Genomic DNA, 21,617 nt, shown 5'->3' with positions numbered 1-21,617 from the left:
ACTGCAGGGTGTGGACCCCCCAAAACAAAATAAAACAAAAACAAGAAAAATAAAGTACACTACATAAAGAAAAGAATAATAATAGATTCAGTATGGACAGGAATACAGTAGAAAAATATGAGCTGTATTTTACTTTCTGCAGCTATATAGTATGACTGATATTCCCTATAAAACAGTTTTAGATTTTTAGATTTCACAAAGAATTCAAAGTTCAATATCTATATTTCTATAGAACAGTGGACTTTCTCCTTGTTGTCTTTTCCCAATACATTAAATAATTTATGAAAAAATGGGGCCAGCACAGTGGCACAAATGGTAAGGCATCTGCCTTGCCTGAGCTAGCCTAGAACGGAATGTGGTTTGATCCCCTTGCGTCCCGTATGTTGGCCCAAGCCAGGAGTTATTTCTGAGTGCATAGCCAGAAGTAACCCCTGAGTGTCACAGGATGCCACCCAAAAACCAAACAAAAATAAGTAAATAAATAAAAATAAAAATATGATAAAATAATTTATACCACTATGGAAACTTATCTTTTTACCATAAAAGTATATACTTTCAACTTTTACAATGATAAAGGTAATATGCTATATGATTACAAGCAACTACAGGTATCATTCTTTTAAAACCATTTTCCTGTTTATGAAATGATTTCAAATCATTTGACCTGGGTTAAGTATATAGCTTTAGTTGAACATTTTAGTGAAACTCATCAGAAATTACTGACAATAAATTGTCTTCTATTAAGAAAATATGTCACAGCACAAAGGGTTAACTTTTATCTTTTAGAAGAAGAGAAACATCTCATATTTTAATAATAACTTATACAAATTAAAAGTGTTTGAAAGTAAATTTTGGAACAGTAGTTGGAACTGCTTCTGAATAGAGAATTTTTTTTGTACCCTCATTTCATGAATGTGGAAGGATGAACACAATTATACTATTTTGAACTTGCCTCTGTCACTTGTGCTTCCAGAATCTTAGATTAAGTCCCAGTTTTCGCCTTAATACCACCTGAGTCACATCACTTTAAGAAGACAGACTAGTAAACTTTGTTTATTCCTGGATCTACTTTAGATTATTATACATATCATCATTTTTACACTATTTACAAGTAGCAATGACTCCCCAGGGTGAGTACTGCAGGTCCTGCTTAAGAGACCTCTGAACATCCTCATTGAAACTTTATGGTAAGGAATGTGTCATGGGACATAGTTGAGTCTTACATGCATAAAATTTAAATCCCTAAACTGCTGCTTGTTTTATAATATGGATGACAAGCCATAAAAAGGAAACTATTAATCATTTGTAGTTTTCACTAATTTTTTATTTCTGCTATCATTAAAATTCAGCTTTGAAAATATAATGACATCAACAGTGCTTTCAAAACTCATTTTTATAGAATTTGTATTCAGGACAACTTTTATAAAACATTAGGATAAAAATTGTTAGTATAAAATTAATTAACACAATATATCTTGCAGTAGAAATGCATAATTATGTACCTGATAATGCTATCTCTAGAATAGTAAACACATGAAACTTTTAAATATTAGTTTTTACATCCTATTTTGAATTCCAGTAAAATTTATCTAAAAGTCGTGTCTACCATTTATGTCTTATTGAAAGCATGCAAACTCAAAAGTTTATTGTTATTATTACATTATAAAACTAACCTCCCACAGTCTGTTACTTGTCTGCAGCAAGGATATCCTGATCTGGTCCATGGCGATGCAGAACTGTATTGTGAGGATGACAGATATAAAAAAGGAGACCAATTTTTGTTGGCGGGGATGCTGTAATAAAGGTCCACTTATCTACTGCTGTTGGGGATGCTGCTTGGTCCAACCTTTATGGAAAACAATATGGAGGGAGGCTTCTCAGTAAACTCAAGACTGAGCTGCTATATGGCTCAGTAATCCTGCTCAGATATCAATTCAAGGACAGAAAGACATTCATCCAAAAATATGTATGGTATCATTATTCATTGCAGCACTAAGTCAACAGACAAGATTTTGAATCAACTTCTTTGTCCACAGAGGTTCTTGAAGATATAGGTTGGACAACCTCATTTTGCATTTCCTTGTTCTTTCATATTAGATTCCACATACAGTGTTCATAATGACAATGTCTTTGTTTGTTTGTTTTTTGGATCACACCTGGCTCTCAGGGGTTACTCCTGGCTGTGTGCTCAGAGCAGGCTTGGGAGACCATAAGGGATGCTGGTATTCGAATCATGGTCCATCCTGTATTGGCGTGTGCTAGGCTATTGCTCCAGCCCCCATAATGACAATGTCTTTACAAAATACTCCAATTTACCAATTTTCATTTGATTATGTCTTCTACTATGTCCTAAAGCTAATGACCATAGAGAGCACTACTAAAACCCACAGTTGCACAACATGGACTTTTGTTACAGGCCCCACTCATTGAGTATGTTTTTGCAAATTACTATTATCCTTTTATTTTATTTTATTTTATTAATTTATTTTATTTATTTTTCTTTCTTTTTTTTTTTTTTTGGTTTTTGGGTCACACTCAGCAGTGCTCAGGGGTTACTCCTGGCTCTATGCTCAGAAATCACTCCTGGCAGGCTCGGGGCACCATATGGGATGCCGGGATTCAAACCACGGTCTTTCTGCATGCAAGACAAATGCCTTACCTCCATGCCATCTCTCTTGCCCCTTTTCTTTTTTTTTCAATTCAAACTATGTTACTATTATATCATAATGCCCACACTCAGTTTTCCTTCAGGTAAAGAATGTCAATACACAATAAGCTGTAAATAAAATGACACTTATAAGGTAGACTCCTCTTATAGTGTTCTCTAACATATTGATTTGTACTTTAGACTTGAAAATTCTGTTTATCAAAAGCTGCTCTATGCATAATCCATCCCTGAAAGTTTTATTTAAATCCTGCCACTGTTGAAGTTCCTATAAATTGGAAAACCTTTCCCTTCTGATGTACTGCCCCCCCTTTTACTTTTTTTCTAGGCTTTATTTATATTTATTTATTAAATTTATATATTTTCCAGTGCTCTGACCTATCCCATAAGAAACAGGACTCCAACTACAAGCTATCAAATAGATAACTGATATCTGTCTATAGTGGGTTTGAGTGTGTATGCAGTGGACTCCTCTATGTTTGCCTAATCTGTATTGTAAACTATCCATGCCTATATATTATATAGCCCCTGTTTTATATTATACCTCCACCCCCGTCCAAAATTTATTGTATTCTCTCACCCTCTCAGTCATGATCCCTTATCTTTTCCTATTTAACCTGCTGCAGACGTGTTGTGTTGCTAAGCAGAACCTTTGTGGGGTCCGGGAACCTTTCACAGGGAAAGAAGCAGGATCTCGAGTGGACGAATATGAAATATGAAAATGAAATAAATGAGACCACACAAAATGCATTGTATGGGGATCTTCGTCCAAGGCACTAGAGACAAATTTACTTTTCAGCTGATGACATTTATAAGCACAAACTCTGATATGCAAGGTGTCTACAAAGAGCAGGAGAGCAGTACAATGGGGAACCAGACCTTAAATTTACATATTACAAGACCTTTCTTCAGGTGAGAAAGAACTCTGCTGGAGGTCAGTGAAACCAGAGCTAGAGATGTTTTTGGCTTAGCAAAAAGCAGGTTTATTCAAGAAACCAGGAGGTGAGAGACAGAGATATTTATGATGTTTATGTAGTAGCCAGAAAATAGATTTTAGGGGGGACGGAAATAATTATTTACCATCATAGAGCTAGACTCAGAGAAACAAGCTGCTGGTGTCAAGTTATACGAACTAGACAGCAGAGAGCTTTTGGCGGGTTTTTGGTAATGACATTTCTTTGTAGGAAAGCTGAGGCTGGATTTCTATAGTGGCCAAATAGAGAGAAAAATGTAATGTTACAGCCATGTTGAAATTACTGCCAATGATCCACGCAAAGGGTCAAATGATTGACTTTGCTAAGCGGGCCTTTTGGCAAATAATTCTTTGGGAGGAAGGCACTGCCCCAGAAAGGCAAAAAGCCATGTCTGGTGCATGCCCCCCTAAGTGGGGGGGGGGGTAACATTAACCCTCTTTACCCTCAGTTCTTAACTCCTTAGGAACTAAGACTGTCCCCCTGCCCCAGTAAGCTACTACCTGGCTTCCACTGTGAAAGGACACCCACATTTTTTGCCCTGCCAAGAAGCTGCAACACCACTCTGCTGACTCATTCTATGCAGCCCTTTTTGTCCTACCTATGCCCTTAATGTGAACTGTTGCTTGCTACCTATTCAACTCCAAAGGGACCTCCAGTTCCAGGACATTAACTGATCACTTACTGCTGCAAATCATTTCTCAAACTCAATAAGACCATGGTCTGGAATGAAAGTGTGCTCTGGAACTTAACTCCACAAGAATATCTCTAAAGATTTAATGGAGATATCTATACTTTCTTTGTATGTTTACTTCCTCAATAGTCATAACTATTAGTGTGTCAATTTCCAAATTTAGAGGTAGCCTCTCCATCCCTCTTCCCTTTAATTTTCTTCCTTTTTTGCTTGTTTTGGCTCTGCTTAGTAAGAAATTATAGTAGAAAATTCTTGCCTGGGATAAAAGCTCAGGTCTAAACCAGGCTACAGAAATTGTATAGCTTGTCATTTTTAGCCCCAAATGCATCAATAATATAATATGACATCATTCCTTTTTTGCATAACATACTAAGATGGGGAAATCTTATGTATAGAAGTAAGTTCTTATCTAATAGGGATAAGAACTCATACATTTTATAATAAAGGGGCACCTTCCACTTTGAACATTTTTCATGGGGACTCGACTTAGACCTCATGTGAAATAAAAAAGATTATTATACAGAAACAAAGAGAAGTATTTCTTACTATTTTGATTATGACTAACATGTTGTCTTTCAAAAATTATAGAATAAGAAAGTTTTATTTGGTAAAATTAATATTTTGTGGAAATACATCAGGGAGATAACACAGGACTTCTTGCACAATTCTATGATTGTCAATAATCACAGTGTTGGTTAATACATGCCTGTAAAAGTATGTAAGCATAAAAGGATTCTGTTTCTTTGCCTACTCTGGGATGAATATATAAGGGCTAAATAGGGCTTAGCAACCAGAAATAAAAAATGTTGCTGAGTGGAAGTATTACAAGTGCTAACTATACTTTATGTTGAGAAATAAGGTTTCTTTGGCTAAAAAAATGCTTTTTCTAAGATGTTCTGTACTTTTTTTTCAAAAATCTTATTTAGCACTAAAAAACAGCAGATGATACATCATATTAATAGATCTGCTACTTAATCCTGAGGGAGAAAGTTGTGAATACCCAGGGACTACATAAAGTTGACTATATCAACCAAGTCAGTGAGGAGGCAATGCTGAACCAGCCACAGAGAGAACTGCATGAAACAAAGTAGTTCTAGCCAGGTAATAAAACTTTATCTTGTCTTTCTATTTAATGTCTTAGAGATCTTATGTTCTACACTATTTTATAATTTGTGACTAAAATTTATATTATAAAATCAAAGGGTGTAGAAAATATCATGTATTCATTTGTTGATGCCTAGTCATTCAATTAAATAGGTATACACATTAATAACTAGTAAGAATTGTGTGGAAGAATAAGTTGTGGAGTTGATTAGACACTTTTTACTGTTTTTCCATTTCTTAGTGGAATTTTATTTTAAATACTTTACTTTTCAAAGGATGCTTTTTGCCAGACAAGCATCTCCAGGCAGATTGTTAAATAAGTTTACATGAATATTTAGAGATCAGTATAATGGTAACTAGATAATATTTTATATTTTTGGTTTATTTTTTATGTACTTTTAACTTCTTTTTTCTATACTTAATAAATAAAAAGGTATGTTTGTTACTATAGAAAACATAATTGGCTTTGATAAAACTTAAAGCAGAAATAGAGTTCATCTGGCATCATGTCCAACCACTTTATTAAAACCATATGGAAGCAAGATTCTAGAGACTTCTTCCAGGTGATTAGGGATCAAAACAAATCCACAAAAAGGAAAATAATCTTTAACTATTTTGCGATTTTTAGAGAAAATTAGAGGGCAAAGCTATCTATCTGTATCTCTTTGGCATAGATTCTATCTAATCTATAGAGGAAAAAACTTCTATCCCATGAATGTGGAATGAAATACATGAGCATAATATTTCTTCCCTTGTCTATGTTGCTTATACAACTAGGATTATCATTAGGTCCCAATTCCCTTTTTAAATCCCCCAAGCAGCACAAGCTTTTAGGAAGCAAATGGTCAGCTTTGTTCATTCCTTGTTCTACTTCACATTATAACACATACAGCCATTTTCACTATATTATGAAATGATAACCACCCTTCTTTGTGACTACTGGTTCTGACTCTCGGTATTGTAATTACAGAATTGTAAGGGATATTATATTGCAAAGTAACTATTATATCCCATCAAGTTTAATCATTCCAACTGATGTATATATTTGATATCAGATTCAATCTATTAATTATGGATATTGTCCAATTATTCCTGATACCCTGCTCTACTAAAAAATTCCTTCTATAAAATTTAAAAACATAAACAACATTTTTAAAACATTGGTTATTTGAGTTAATTTCTTTTCAGAATTATTCTTATAAAATATTAAATACAAATATTTATTAGCATAAAAGAAATGTTCATCACTATTATTTGCAGTAAAATTGCATAGCTAATTTTGATGAATATGGCACAATCATTAAAATATATGTATTTAAATATTAGTTATTCATAATACTTTTTATTTCTAGTAAAATTTACCTAAAAGTCCTTGCATTACAATATGCCTAATACTGAATATAACATATTATAGAGTTTGTTATAAGATTATACCATGAAGCTAACTTAACATTCCTATTTGTTTCTCTCCAGCAAGGATCTCCAGATCGGGCCTAGGGAGATGGAGAACTGCAGTGTATTTACTGAGTTCATTTTCTTAGGATTTTCTAGCAGACACGATGTTCAACTTGGGCTCTTTGTATTATTTCTCTTTGTTTATGTCACAACTGTCATTGCCAACTTAGGGATGATCTTGCTGATCAAGATGGACTCCAGACTCCACACTCCTATGTATTATATCCTCAGCAACATGTCTTTCTGTGATGTCTGTTTTTCCTCATTTATCTCTCCCAAGATGCTGGCTGATTTCTTATCTGAGACAAAGAGGATCCCATATACTGCATGCACCATACAAATGTTTGCTTTTTGTATATTTGGTGATGTGGAAGTTCTCATGTTGGCTGTTATGGCATATGATCGCTATGTAGCTATTTGTAATCCACTGCTATATACAGTAGCCATGTCCAAAAGACTATGTACCTTGTTGATTTTACTCACATACTTCATGGGACTGCTGGATTCTGCAGTTCACACCTTCTTAGCTTTTCAGTTGTCATTCTGCAAATCCAACATCATCAATCACTTCTTCTGTGACATTCCTCCTCTATTAGCTCTTGCCACTTCTGATACATCTATTAATGAAATAATATTATTCATATTTAGTACAATTACGCTGGGTTGCAGCTTCTTCACTATATTCCTATCCTATATCTACATCATAGCTACCATCCTTAGAATGAGATCAGCTGAGGGGAGACGCAAAGCTTTCTCTACCTGTGCCTCTCACTTATGCACAGTGGCTCTCCTTCATGGCACAATTCTCTACATGTACTCACGACCCAGCTCCAGTTACTCCATGGACACTGACAAAATTACTTCTGTTATCTACACAGTCATCATCCCTATGTTAAACCCATTGATCTATAGCTTAAGGAATAAGGAAGTAAAAGGTGCCCTGAGAAAAACAATCAGCACTAAATTATGTCATCAGTAAAATCAATGTATTTTTTCTATAAATTTATTCATTATAATTAATACATTTTAATTGATTATCCAGGAGAGACTCAGTTGCAAGCTTGTTCATGACTGTGTTTCAGTCAGAAAATATTCCGACACCCATCCCTTAATTGTGCCCATTTCCTTTTTTCAGCATCACCAGATTAAGTCCTGAAGCCTCTCCATTCCTGCTTCCCAGGAAGAAATTTTTCTCTCTCTTTCCTTATTCAATCCATATTTTATTTTACATTTGTAAAACTGTTATTTGCAATTTTGCAACTGGTTGTTGTATCTTTTAAGCCATTTACATGCAATTTTGAAACTGATGGGGTATCTTTTAATCCATTTACCTGCTTTCAACACTAAGGTCTTATCCAGAGTGATAATATCTATATATCATTGTCATAGTTGTTCTTTCTCTGCCCTAACTATAAACCTCTGTCCCTCTGCCACACACAGAAACATCTAGAAACACACAGAATACACACAGAAACACACAGACACACTCATGTGTAGCAAGTTTTCTTCCATTGACTAATTTGATTTGTCCTCATCTCTCTTATATTTCTGTATTACAAACATACTACCTTTTATTTCAATACCATATGTGAATGTGATCATTCTATGTTTCTCCCTCTGTAACAAATTTCAACAATTTATCTTGAATCAAATGATTTATTCAGCATCTCTAAACTCTAAGTATCTGGCATTGTGATACAGTTTTGCATGTTACCCTTAAATTTTGCAAATATTTTTATGAGTTGTTTAAATCCTTATTTTAGTGCAGTTATTGATATTTAATTTTTTGATATTTATTTTACATTTTTGTGCAATTATTTGTTAAACTCTGCCCTACTTAAAACACTAATAAATAATAATGTTTGCTATTTTTCTGTGGTGGTCATGCTTTTTCTACAATATATACTGATATTATGTTATTATTTACCAATTTTATGTTGTACATAAAATTAATGAATTGTTTTAAGTTGATTTATAATTTAATTTAATATTGTATTTAATTAAACATTTTAGCAAGTGGCTTGTCTCCTACTAAGTGTCAGAAATAATTCAAGAGACTATTTCCTTATGCTGTAACATGTCTATCACTTTATAAATATTTATCTATACTTCAAAAATTTGTGTCTATTTGCTTTTGATAAAGAAGTACAAAGATGTTTTCTGGAGGAATGGTTTAACTTGTATGACACTTGCCTTACTCTTGAGAGACTCAGGTTTGAAATCCTCACAAAATATATATTTTCTTGCATTGGCCATTAGTGATCCTTGGAACAGAAAAAGAAGTCAGCTATGGACATAATCAGATGTGATGCAAACTGTAATAAATATTGGAATAATAACTACAATAACAATTGGAATATGAAATACATATACAGCTATAGAGCAGAATGTGCAGCAGGACTGCATTAATTTTTTCAAATAGCTGCAAAGGTATAAGTAAGTCCTTGCATTTTAAGCTATCTGTATTAATTCACACATTATAAAGTGTTACTGTTAACATGAGTGAAACAGATTGCTACAAAAATCATAATAAAAGGATAAACATTTGTTAGTGTTTATATTCCAAGAGATAGTATATAGCATAAAACCCTTTCATTGCAAATGGCCAGTGTACCCGTGATCATTTTCTTGCATTGCATGTTATATTCTAAGCATCAGAGTGGTATCTAAGCACAGAACCAGAAAGAAGCCCTAACAACAACCAGCTTGACTCCAAATTAAATAAAATTTTTAGTATATGTGTGTTTTCACAAAAAATTTTTTTAGATTATTGGTAGTCTTTTTTTTTTTTTTTTTTTTTTTTGGTTTTTGGTCACACCCGGCAGCGCTCAGGAGTGCGTCCTGGCTCTATGCTCAGAAATCACTCCTGGCAGGCTCGGGGGACCACATGGGATGCCGGGATTTGAACCGCCGCCCTTCTGCAACCAAGGCAAATGCCTTACCTCCATGATATCTCTCTGACCCAAATAATTGGTAGTCTTAAGAATTATTCTAAAATGATGGTTTTTGTGCGTCTTTGGTCAATATATTAATCTTGAATAAAAATTGCACCCTTTGATATGTTGGCTTTAGGAGTCATGGTGGGAAATGTTGAAATGGAATCCTATTAAAATAACAGAGATGGTGCAATAGAGGGTCTATAGACTTATGTCCTCAAATTGGTGAATTAATGATAAAAAAATCTGCTTTGTTATTCTTATGCCAGAGATAAGGAAGTAGGACTTATGTGTGTGTGTGATAATTTTTTTGTTTGTTTTTGTGTTTTGGGTCACAACCATTGGCATTTAGGGGTTAGTCCTGGCTATGTGCTCAAGTCACTCCTGGCAGGCTCAGGGGATCATATGGGATGCCAGGATTTGAACGATAGGCCACGTGCAAGGCAGATGCCCTACTGCTCTTATTACACTAGCCCTTTTTGTTTGTTTGTTTGTTTGTTTGTTTTGTTTTTGCTTTTTGGGCCACACCTGGTGATGCTCAGAGGTTACTCCAAGCTATGCACTCAGAAATCGCTCCTGATTTGGGGGACCATATGGGACACCGGGAAATTGAACCCAGTCTGTCTAGGTTAGCAGATGTAAGACAAGTGCCCTACCACTTGCACCACAGCTCCAGCCCGTTTTTAATGATTCTAAATGACAATATGAATAATATAGGGAGAAGCATAATTTTATTTGCTTTCAACCAACAATCCTCAAACGTTTCTTCAGTTCTACAATTGATTTGCTTCTTGCTGTGTTTGGGAGACTATGCAGTACCAGAGATCTCATATATTTAAAGTCTGTGCTAGGACATTTAAAAAAATACAGGGAAAATAAATCAAACAAGCTAAGAATTGAAGAATTTGTCAATGAGTCATTTACAATTATGGCATGGTTAAATTAATAAGCAGAGGTCATCATGTCTTTGTTTTACCTTTTTAACACAATTACTTAAACTAGAAAGTATATATTTTACTTATTCATATTTTATCAAAACAACTAAGCACACTTCGACCATTACACAAGTGATATGGTTCTTGTTAACATATTACCTATTATTAATCATAATATATTTGACTCAACATATTGTAAGTACTGATATAATGCCAATTATTATGTACAAATTAGCCCAAAAATTAAGTCTGCAAAGACACAATTTGACTATTGCTAATATTTCATTTTTATGAATTATCTAGACTATATATATAAACAAAAGACATAAACATATATAATAAACTAAAACACAAATATTTCAGAATGTACATTGGAGAAGAAAGTGTATCCATCTCTCTGCGAGGCAGAGCCCTACATATATTTAAAAGCCACTATCTTACATTTTTCTTCAGAGCAGTATATCCTTGTTAAGCTTTAACCTAGTTGACCTATCAAGGGGTAAATGGTGGTGTTGAAGTCTTCCACTATCATTGTCTTACTACTGATGTCTTTCTGAAAATCTGTCACAATTGCTTTATATTTTGTTGTCCCCTCATTGGGTGAATATATGTTTAGGAGTGTGCGATCTTGATGCAACCTTTGGCTTTAAGTCTATGTTTACTCTCACTATTTAGATGTGTTTTATGCAGACAGTAAAATGTTGGATTTTGTTTTCTCATCCATTTTGCCCTTCTGCATTTATTAACTGGGAAATTTAGTCTATTGATGTAATTTTAAGGTATTACTTCCCCAACTTCCTGTTTCCCTAACCTCTTCTTTTGAGATGTTAATCCCACCTGGATGATCATCAAACCTGCCTTCACCTGGGATGGGGGAAGCTATTTTAAATAAAGCAAGAGAGTCGGCCTGGAGAGATAGCACAGTGGCATTTGCCTTGCAAGCAGCCGATCCAGGACCAAAGGTGGTTGGTTCGAATCCCGGTGTCCCATATGGTCCCCCGTGCCTGCCAGGAGCTATTTCTAAGTAGACAGCCAGGAGTAACCCCTGAGCACCGCCTGGTGTGGCCCAAAAACCAAAAAAAAAAGGCAAGAGAGTCTTAGTGGGAGCAGAAAGGGTGATGCAGCAAAAGGCATAGAGCAAGAAGAGAAGCAGTGAGAAGCTGCTCGGCAAAGATAGCAGAGAGCAGAAATACACATAGCATAGAAAAAACATGGAATAAAGTGAACTGATTCTGATGAAGCTTTAACTGACTGTGAATTATCTCTCCACTGTTACCCTGCTTCCATAAGATCTGTCTGCCTGAGAGGTTAGTAACATGGTACCTGGGCTGCCTCACCGAAAACATAAAATTAATGCTTCATATTTTTATTCTACACATTGACATAGATAGATAAGATTGGCATGTGATTTAGTATCACCTAATCTAGGAGTTTGATGTCTGTTGGATCTAACTTGCCTTCAAGTAGACATTTTCAACCCTTCTTTTAAGGTTGTTTTTGAATTTGAAAAGTTTCTGAGCTATTGGTTATCCATGAACCTCTATATGCTTTTTTCAAACCTGAATAAAAATTTGCTGGATAAAACACTCTGGTAAATAATTTATTTCATTAAGTGTTGTCACTATATTCCCCAATGCCCTCAGGCCTTGAAGGTTATTTGTGATAAATCTACTATAACACTTAGTGATGCTTATTGTATGTGATTTCCTTTTATTGTCTTACTGTTTTCAGTATTTTATCCCTATTTGTGTTTTTATCATTATGTTTAGGATATGTCTTTGGATGGTCTTTTCTGGGTATTTTTAAGTTATCTTCAAGTATCTAGGATGTGGTTGGAAGCACTCCTTATTTATGGAAAATTTTCAGTATTGTTATTCTTGATTGATGATTATGTGTTTTTCTTCCTGGGTCTTTGAGTCAACAATGATCTTATGTTATTTCTATCTAGTTTATTCCATATTTTTATTTTTATCTGTTCACTTAAATATTTTTCTATAGTCTGATCAGTTATTTAAAGGCTCTTTTTATTTCCAGCCTCTTCTGTTGTATGGAAGCGCTTGTGCAGATCATCTTTCAGTTCACTGATTCTGTCTTGAGCAATTATTATTATGCCCATGAAGCTTTCAATGAGATTTTCATTTTATCTACCATGTTTTTTAAGTTCTGATATTTCTGTTTGAAGTTTTCTCATGTCTAGTCTCACTCATATTCTCTTAAGTTTTATGGTGGCTCATTTAATTGCTTCTTTGAGTTTTTTGAACAGCACTAGCATTTTATCTCTAAAATCCAGACCAGCAATTTTTGTTGTGGCTGATGTTGTTTGGGTCATCAGAACTAGCATTTTTAGGACCAGAGCTATAGCACAATTGTAGGGCATTTGTCTTGCATGCAACCATCCCAGAACGGACCCAGGTTCAATTCCCTGCATCGCCTGTGCCTGCCAGGAGCAATTTCTGAGCACAGAGCCAGGAGTATCCCTTGAGTGTCACAGGGTGTGACTCAAAAAATAAAAAATAACTAAAATAAAATAAAAGGAAAAAAAGAACTAGCAGCTTTAGGCACAAGGTGTTGTAGGGTTCTGTGGTGTTTTCCCTTTGTGATCATTATAGGGTGGTACTGTGTTTTATTTGTTGTGATGGGACTTCTTGACTAGGAAAAATGAGCTATAGCTCAGGTTCTATCTGTGGTCACACTCATGACTGGGATCACACAGCTCAATTCATTTTCAAAAGGTGCTTTTTTTAAGTGCAAAATCTGCCCATGTTCCAAGCCAGATCAGTTGGGCTCACACACCTCATTTTTTTTTTTTTTTGGTCACATCCAGCCTCACACACCTCATTTTTTGGGGGGAGGGGGGGTTACACCCAGGAGCACTCAGGGGTTACTCATGGCTCTGCACTCAGAAATTGCCCCTGGCAGTCTCAGGAGGACCTTATGGGATGTCGGGATTCAAACCAGGGTTCATCCTGGGTTGAGTGCGTGCAATGTAAACACCCTACCACTGTGCTATTGCTCTGTCCTCACACCTCATTTAATTCAAACTGCTGATATTTTTTTTAGTCCATACTCTACCCACTGTCCCCAAGCTATAGTCTTTGTGCTCACACAAATCAGTTCGATTCAGACTTGTGCTTTTTAAGTCCAACATCAGCCAGAAGCCCACACCACTGCAGTTGAGCTCAGACACCTCAGCTCAATTCACACATATGCTTTTTTAGTACAAAATCCTGCCAAAGCCCAAAGCTGTTGCAACAGGGCTCACAGACCTCAAATCTATTCAAAATCGTGTTTTTTAAGTACAAACTGCACCCACAGGCAATCAACCACTGAGGCTGGCCTCACACACGTGGTTTATTTCAAGTATAACAGTTTATTATTATTTGTCCCAAGGTATTTGCCTTTTTTCCAGTTTAGAGCTATTTTAATAGGATTAGAATGAACATAAAAGTACAAAAGGCTTTTACACATTATGTTTTTGGGCCCCCACATGCCCCTCTAATTATTTATTTTGCAACATTCATAAAATACACACACTTTATGGATATTGAATAAAATTCAGCCTTCCCCTTATCTACTTCTCCCTCTAGATAATGCTAAAGTTTCATAAATGTGTCACAAAAAAGACATAATACTTTCTGAAAAATCTACATTGCTTATGGCTAAAAAGGAAAATTCCATCTCTGTTTTCAGGGATGTGGTAAGAAAGGAATGCTCAACCAATGGTGGTGGAAATCCTACCTGATCCAACCCCTATGGAATACTGTATGGAGGGTTCTCAGTAAACTCAAAATTGAGCTGCCATATAATCCAGCTATCCCTCTCTTGAGTATCTATACCCAGAATAGAAAGACATTTATTTGAAACATGTATGTACATCCCTAATCATTGCAATACTCAGTAAAATAGCCAAGACTTGGAATCAATCTAGATGTCAAAAATTATGTGAGTGGATTCATGAAGATGTGATACATATACACAATGGAACAATACCTACCAGTAAGAAATGATACAGTATGCAATTTGCAGCATGGATGGAACTAGAAAATATTATGTTCAATGAAGTAAGCCAGAAGAAAAATAAATACAGAATGATATCACTGATATGTGGTATTTAAAATAACTCCACGAAGAAACACAATAGTCTAAATAGTAGATACTTTGAAAAAAGTAGGTGCCAGGGTATAGTGAAGAGAAAAGAACAAATCAAGAGTAGGAGGAGAAACACAAAGCCTTCATGTCTTTTACATACAAAGAAACAACAACAGAAACTGCCATTTAGATTGAACATGTGTTCAATCAACCTCTTACTACAATGACCTATAATAATGTTCTAATGCTTTTAACCACATAATCAGGTGCAGAATATGATTGGATACCATTTCTCTATCCAGAGGCACACTAAAATGCAGAAATCTTCTATATAGAAACAAGTTATTACCTAATAAGAATAAGGATCCATAAATTTTATAGTATAGGAGCACCTTCCACCCAGAATATTTGTCATGAGGACTCAACTTAGACCTCATGTAAAATTATAAAAGATAATTATGAAGATAACAAAGAAGTTTTCCTCATGTATTTTGATTATGATCAACATAGTGTCTTTCAAAAATTATAAAATAAGAAATCTATATTTAAGTAAAATAAATTTAATATTTTGTGCAAATACATCAGGGAGAATAAAAAGGACTTCTTTCACAATTCTATGATTGTGAATAACCATAGTGTTAGTTAATACATGCCTGTAAAAGTATCTGAGCATAAAAGGATTATTGTTTCTTTATTCTGAGATGAATATATAAGGACTAAATAGGTATTAATAACCAGGAATAAAAAATGTTGATGGGTAGAGATATAACAATTGCTAACTATACTTTAGTAAATAAGGTATCATGGAATAAAAATAACACTTTATAAAACATATTGTAATTTTGTCTCACTCATTCTATTTAGCAATAAAAAGCAGCATATGATAAATCATATTAATAAGCCTGCTACCTATACCTGGGAGAGTAATTGCTGAATACCTAGGGAATATCCACATGTATATATTAAGTCAGTGAGGAGGCAATGCTGAACCAGCCTCAAAGAGAACTGCATGAAACAAAGTAGTTCTAGCCAGGTACTAATAATTTGTCTTGTCTTTCTGATTGTTGCTTAAGATTTCTTATGTTCTACACTATTTTGTAATTTGTGACTAAATTTGTTTTTATAAAATCAGAAAGGTGTAGAAAATATTATGTATTTATTTATTTATGCCAAGCCATTCAATTAAAATATGTATACATGTTAATAACTAGTAAGAAATGTGGAAGAATAAGTTGTAAAGTTGATTAGACATATTTTAATATTTTATTGTTTTGCTTTTTTCTTTTTTTTTTTTTTTTGCTTTTTGGGCCACCCCTGCAGTTTACTCCTGGCATTTTACTCAGAGATCACTCCTGGCAGGCTCAGGGTATCATATAAAATGCTAGGAATCAAACCTGGGTCTGTCCTGGTTGTAGCATGCAAGGAAAATGCCCTAGTGCTGTGCTATCTTTCCTGCCCTGTTTTTATATTTCTTAGTAAAATTTAATTTTATATACCTTACTTTCAATGGATGGTATTTGTCAGACAAGAATTTCTAGGCAGAAATTTAAATCAGTTTACATGAATATTTGGAGATCAATATAACTAAATAATATTTTATATTTTTGGTTTATATTCCTCATTTCCATTTAATTTCTATTTCCTATAATTAATAAATAAAAAGTATTTTTGTTATTATAGAGAGCATAATTGGTCTGTTAAAACTTAAAGCAGAATGACATTTTAGCTGACATCCTGTCCAACCACTTTAATAAAAATCATTGGAAGATTCTCGAAACTTACCAGGTGATTCAAAACAAGCCCACAAAAAGGAAAATATTTTTAACTATTTTGTGATAGAGGAAATGAGAGGGCTAAGTTCTATATATCCATATCACTCTGGCATAGACTCTATCAACTCTGTGAAGAGAAAACAAGTCTCTCCCATAATTGTGGAATGAAAAAACATGATTACAACATTTCTGCCCTTGCCTATGTAACTTATTCAGCCAGGATCCTTATTAGGTCCCAATTCTCTTTTTAAAATCCCCCAGGCAGCACAAGCTTTTAGGAAGCAAAGTGGACTGCTTTGTTTATTCTTTGATATACTTCAGAATATAACACATGAAGCCTTTTCCACCCTATTATCAAGTAGTAACCATTACTTCTCAATAACCTAATTACAGAAAATTCATTGTATAGGAGGTTGTCATGGCAGAGTAACTGACCATTATATTCCTTAAAGTTCATAATTCCACCTGACGTTTATTTTGATATCAAGGGAAAAATTCAAATATTCATTTTGTGCATCTTTCAGTTATTCTTGATTTACTCCTATAGTAAAAAGTCCATTCTACAATACTTAGATGCATCAACATTTTAAAAAGTCATTGGTTATATGAGCCAACTTGTTTGCAGAATTATTTTTATATAATATTAAAGACAAGTATTTATTATTATAAAATTATCAGTCAGTATTCTGTGTTGTAAAATTGCATAACTAATTCTGATGAATATGACATAATAATTTAAAATATACATATATACATATTAATGTACACATAAGTTTTATTTCCAGTAAAATTTACCAAAAAAAACCCCCTTGCTTTACAATATAACTGTTACTGAATATAACATATTATCAGAATTTGTTATAAGACTATGCCATGAAACTAACCTGCCATTCCTATTTCTTTGTTTCCAGCAAAGATCTCCAGATCTGGTCGGTGGCAATGGAGAACTGCACTATATTTACTGAATTCATATTCTTAGGGCTTTCTAGAAGAAAGGATGTGCAACTTTGGCTCTTTGTATTATTTCTTTTTGTTTACGGCACAACAGTGATTGCCAACATTGGGATGATCCTGCTGATCAAGATAGACTCCAGATTACACACTCCCATGTACTATCTCCTGAGCAACCTGTCTTTTTGTGATTTCTGCTTTTCCTCTTTTATCTCTCCCAAAATGCTGGCTGATTTCTTATCTGAGAAAAAGAGGATTCCATATACTGCATGTCCCATTCAAATGTATTTTTTCGCTGCCTTTGGTGACATAGAATGTCTGATGTTGGCTGTGATGGCATATGACCGTTATGTAGCTATTTGTAATCCACTTCTTTATACAGTAGCCATGTCCAGGAAACTTTGTACTGTGCTAGTTTTTCTCACCTACCTCATGGGCCTGCTTGATTCAGCAATTCACACTGGCTTAGCTTTTCGGTTGTCATTCTGTAAATCCAATATGATCAATCACTTCTTCTGTGATATTCCTCCTTTGTTAGCACTTGCCACCTCAGATACATTTATTAATGAGATAATGTTATTCATATTTGGTACCATTATTTTTGGTTTCAGTGTTTTCACAGTCCTCCTCTCTTACAGCTACATCATAGCTACCATCTTTAGAATGAAATCAGCTGAGGGGAGACGCAAAGCCTTCTCTACCTGTGCCTCACACCTCTGCACAGTATCTCTCTTTCATGGCACAATTCTCTACATGTATTTGCGGCCCAGCTCCAGTTACTCCATGGACACTGACAAAATTACTTCTGTTATCTACACAGTTATCATCCCTATGTTAAACCCGTTGATCTATAGCTTAAGGAATAAGGATGTGAAAGGTGCCCTGAAAAAAGCAATCATTACTAAATTATGTCATCAGTAAAACTAATGTCTTTTTCTATAAATTGATTTATTTTAAGTAATATATTTTATATGATTATGCACAAAATACTCAGTTGCAAACTTGTTTATGAATGTGTTTCATTCATAAAATATTCTACATTCAGTCCCTTAATCTGTGCTCATTTTCTTTTTTCAGTACCTCTGGATTCTGCCTGTATTCCTCCTCCCTATACCTGCCTCCCAGGAAATTATATTTTTCTCTCTCATCATTATAATTATCTTATTTTTCTTCATTTGCAATACTGTGATTTTCAATTGCTACTGCTGGGGTATCATTCAATCCTTTACCTGCTTTCAATACCCATTTCTTATCCAGAGTGTTCAAATCTATGTATTATTGACATAGTTTTTTCTTCCCCCAAAATAAGCTCTGTCCTTCTGCCACACACAGAAATACCAAAACACACACACACTCTCTCTCTCTCTCTCTGTCTCTCTTTCTCTCTCTCTCATATTAAGCAAGCATCCATCCATTGACTAGTCCTCTTTGTCCTTATCTCAATTATATGTCGGTATTACTAATATATCATTTTCTTATGTACGACTTATGAATGTAATCATTCTATGTCTATCCCTCTCTCTCTAACAAATGTCAACAACTCATATTGAACCAAATGATTTATTCAGAAGCTCCATACTCGGGGCAGGAGCTGTGGCACTAGTAGTAAGGTGTATGCTTTGCAAGTGCTAGCGTAGGACAAACGCAGTTCAATCCCCCAGAGTCCCATATGATGCCCCCAAGCCAGGAGCGGTTTCTGAGCACATAGCCAGGAGTAACCCCTGAGTGTCAATGGGTGTGGACCAAAAACAAAAAACAAAATAAAACAAAAAGAAGCTTTATATTTTAAGTATCTGGCATTTTGATACTAATATGTATGTCAACAATAAACATTGCAAATAGTTTTATGAGTTATTTAAATTCCTAATTTTAGTACAATTACAGATTTTTATTTTTAATATTTAATTTATATTTTATGTGCAATTATTTGTTAAACTCAGTACTCCTTAAAACTCTGAAATGTGATAATGTTTGCCACTGTGCTGTGGTATTCAGTCTCTTTCTATTCAATGTTTAGTGTTATATTCCACAAATACAACATAGAATTAAATGCATTCTTTTAAGGTAAATTGTAATTTAATTTAATAGTATAGTGAATTAACATTTTTTGCAAGTGGCTTGTCTCTAAGTACGTGTCAGGAATATTTTAAAAGAGATAATTTCCTTATTCTGGATTTAGTCTATAACTTAATAAATTATTCGCTGTACTCAAATTGTGCTTAATTGCTTTTGATATAGTACAACATTGTATGCTAGAGAAATATTATGACTTGTAGGACACTTGGCTGACTCTTGCAAGACCCAGATTTGAAATTCTCACAAAATATATAACTCCTTGAATTGATCAGGAGTGAGCTCTAGAACAGAAAAGGAGTAAGCCATGGACACAATTAAATGTAATCCAAACCATAATAAAAACAACATCTATAATAATATTAGAATTAAAACTTCATAAACAGCAATAAGGCAGAAAGTGCGCAGGACTCCATTAGTTTTTTTTCAAATAACATTCTAGGGTTAAATAAGTTCTTGCATTTTCAGCTATCTGTATTAATTCACACATAAAAAAGTGTGACTATTAACATGAGTGAAACTGATAGCTACAGAAATCAAAAAAGGGTAAACATTTACAGAGGGTCTACATTCCAAGTGATAGAATACAGTGTAAAGCTCTTTCATTGCAAATGGCCATGTACCCTTGTTCAATTTCTAGCATTGTATGTTATATTCCAAGCATCAGAGTGGTATCTGAGCACAAAACCAGAAATAAACCATAAATACAACAAAGTAGGCCCAAATCAAACAAAAATTTAAGTGCATTGGGGCCAGAGTGGTGGAGCAAGTGATAGGGCATCTGCCTTCCTGGTGCTGACTTAAGATGGAGCACAGTGTCCCATATGACCTCCCAGGAACAACTTCTGGGTGCATAGCCAGGATTGGCCCCTGAGCATCACTGGTTGTAGCCTCAAAACCAAAAAATAAATAAATAAAAAATTGTAGTGCATGTGTGTTTTTGCTTAAAAAATGATATTAAAATCTTGGTAGTCTTTAGAATCATTCTAAAAAGAATGGCCATTGTTTTTATTTGTCAATACATTCATCTTGAATTAAAAAGTTCCCCTTTTATAAGTTGGTTGTATGAGTCTTGATGGGAAATGTTGGAACAGAAATTAAATCCTATTTAATTAGCAAAGACAATGCAATAAAAGCTCTATAGAGACAGTTGTGCCAACACTATATGTTGAAGAGACTGTCTTTGTTTCATTTCAAGTTCTTGGCTCTTTTGCTGAATATTAGATGGTCATATATTTGGAAATATGTAATGTATGTTCTTTTTTTAAAAATGGGTTTCATTGATAAAAAGAACACTCCTCCCCTTCAAACAGGGCAATATCCCATCACCAATATTCCAAATATCCCTCCCCCACCTCCTCCTGTAATTGAGAAAGACATTCTACTGAACTCACTTATAAACATTGTCACCATAGTTGTCAATGTAGCTATTTCTCTAACTGTACTCAGCACTCTTTGTAATAAAATTTATATAGTGAGCTTGTCCTTCCAGCCCTCATTTCTATTGTCTCTGGGCATTATTACAATATATTTTATTTTTCTTAAATCCATAGATGGGTAAGACTATTGTGTGTCTGTCTCTCTCACACTGACTTATTTCATTCAACATAATAGAATCCATATACATCCATGTATAGAAAAATTTCATGACTTCATCTCTCCTGATGGCTGTATAATATTACATTGTGTATATGTACCACAGTCTCTTTAGCCATTCTTCTGCTGAAGGGCATCTTGAATGTTCCCAGAGTCTGTTTATTGTAAATACACTGCAATGAATACAGGTGTGAGGAAGGGATTTTTGAACTGTATTTTGTTTTCTAGGGTATACCCCTAGGAGTGGTATAGCTGTATCATATGGGAGCTCAATTTCCAGTTTTCTGAGGAATCACCAAATAGTTTTTGATAAGGACTGAACTATACAGCATTCCCACCAGCAGTGAATGAGAGTTCCTTTCTCTCCACATCCAGG

At 34.5% G+C, this 21,617-nt stretch overlaps 2 protein-coding genes across 2 annotated transcripts; both read left to right on the top strand.

Annotated features, from left to right (window-relative positions):
* The first annotated feature begins 6,935 nt into the window (after window positions 1-6,935).
* On the top strand, window positions 6,936-7,868 carry LOC126018655 (olfactory receptor 5W2-like). Its single transcript, XM_049780755.1, has one exon. It carries the CDS (start codon window positions 6,936-6,938, stop codon window positions 7,866-7,868), a length of 933 nt encoding a protein of 310 aa, XP_049636712.1.
* Window positions 7,869-17,494: 9,626 nt separating this feature from the next.
* On the top strand, window positions 17,495-18,493 carry LOC126018654 (olfactory receptor 1019-like). The gene has a single exon (XM_049780754.1). The coding sequence runs from the start codon at window positions 17,495-17,497 to the stop codon at window positions 18,491-18,493; it is 999 nt and encodes a 332-aa protein (XP_049636711.1).
* The last annotated feature ends 3,124 nt before the right edge of the window (window positions 18,494-21,617 follow it).

The sequence above is a fragment of the Suncus etruscus genome, chromosome 9 (genome assembly GCF_024139225.1).
Source record: "Suncus etruscus isolate mSunEtr1 chromosome 9, mSunEtr1.pri.cur, whole genome shotgun sequence".
Taxonomy (NCBI): domain Eukaryota; kingdom Metazoa; phylum Chordata; class Mammalia; order Eulipotyphla; family Soricidae; genus Suncus; species Suncus etruscus.
Note: the sequence above shows the minus strand (reverse complement) of the source record. Positions and strands in the feature narration are given on the sequence as shown.

Excerpts from the sequence above, each read along its gene's own strand:
- LOC126018655 (XM_049780755.1), top strand. The coding sequence starts at position 6,936 with ATGGAGAACTGCAGTGTATTTACTGAGTTCATTTTCTTAGGATTTTCT.
- LOC126018654 (XM_049780754.1), top strand. The coding sequence starts at position 17,495 with ATGAAACTAACCTGCCATTCCTATTTCTTTGTTTCCAGCAAAGATCTC.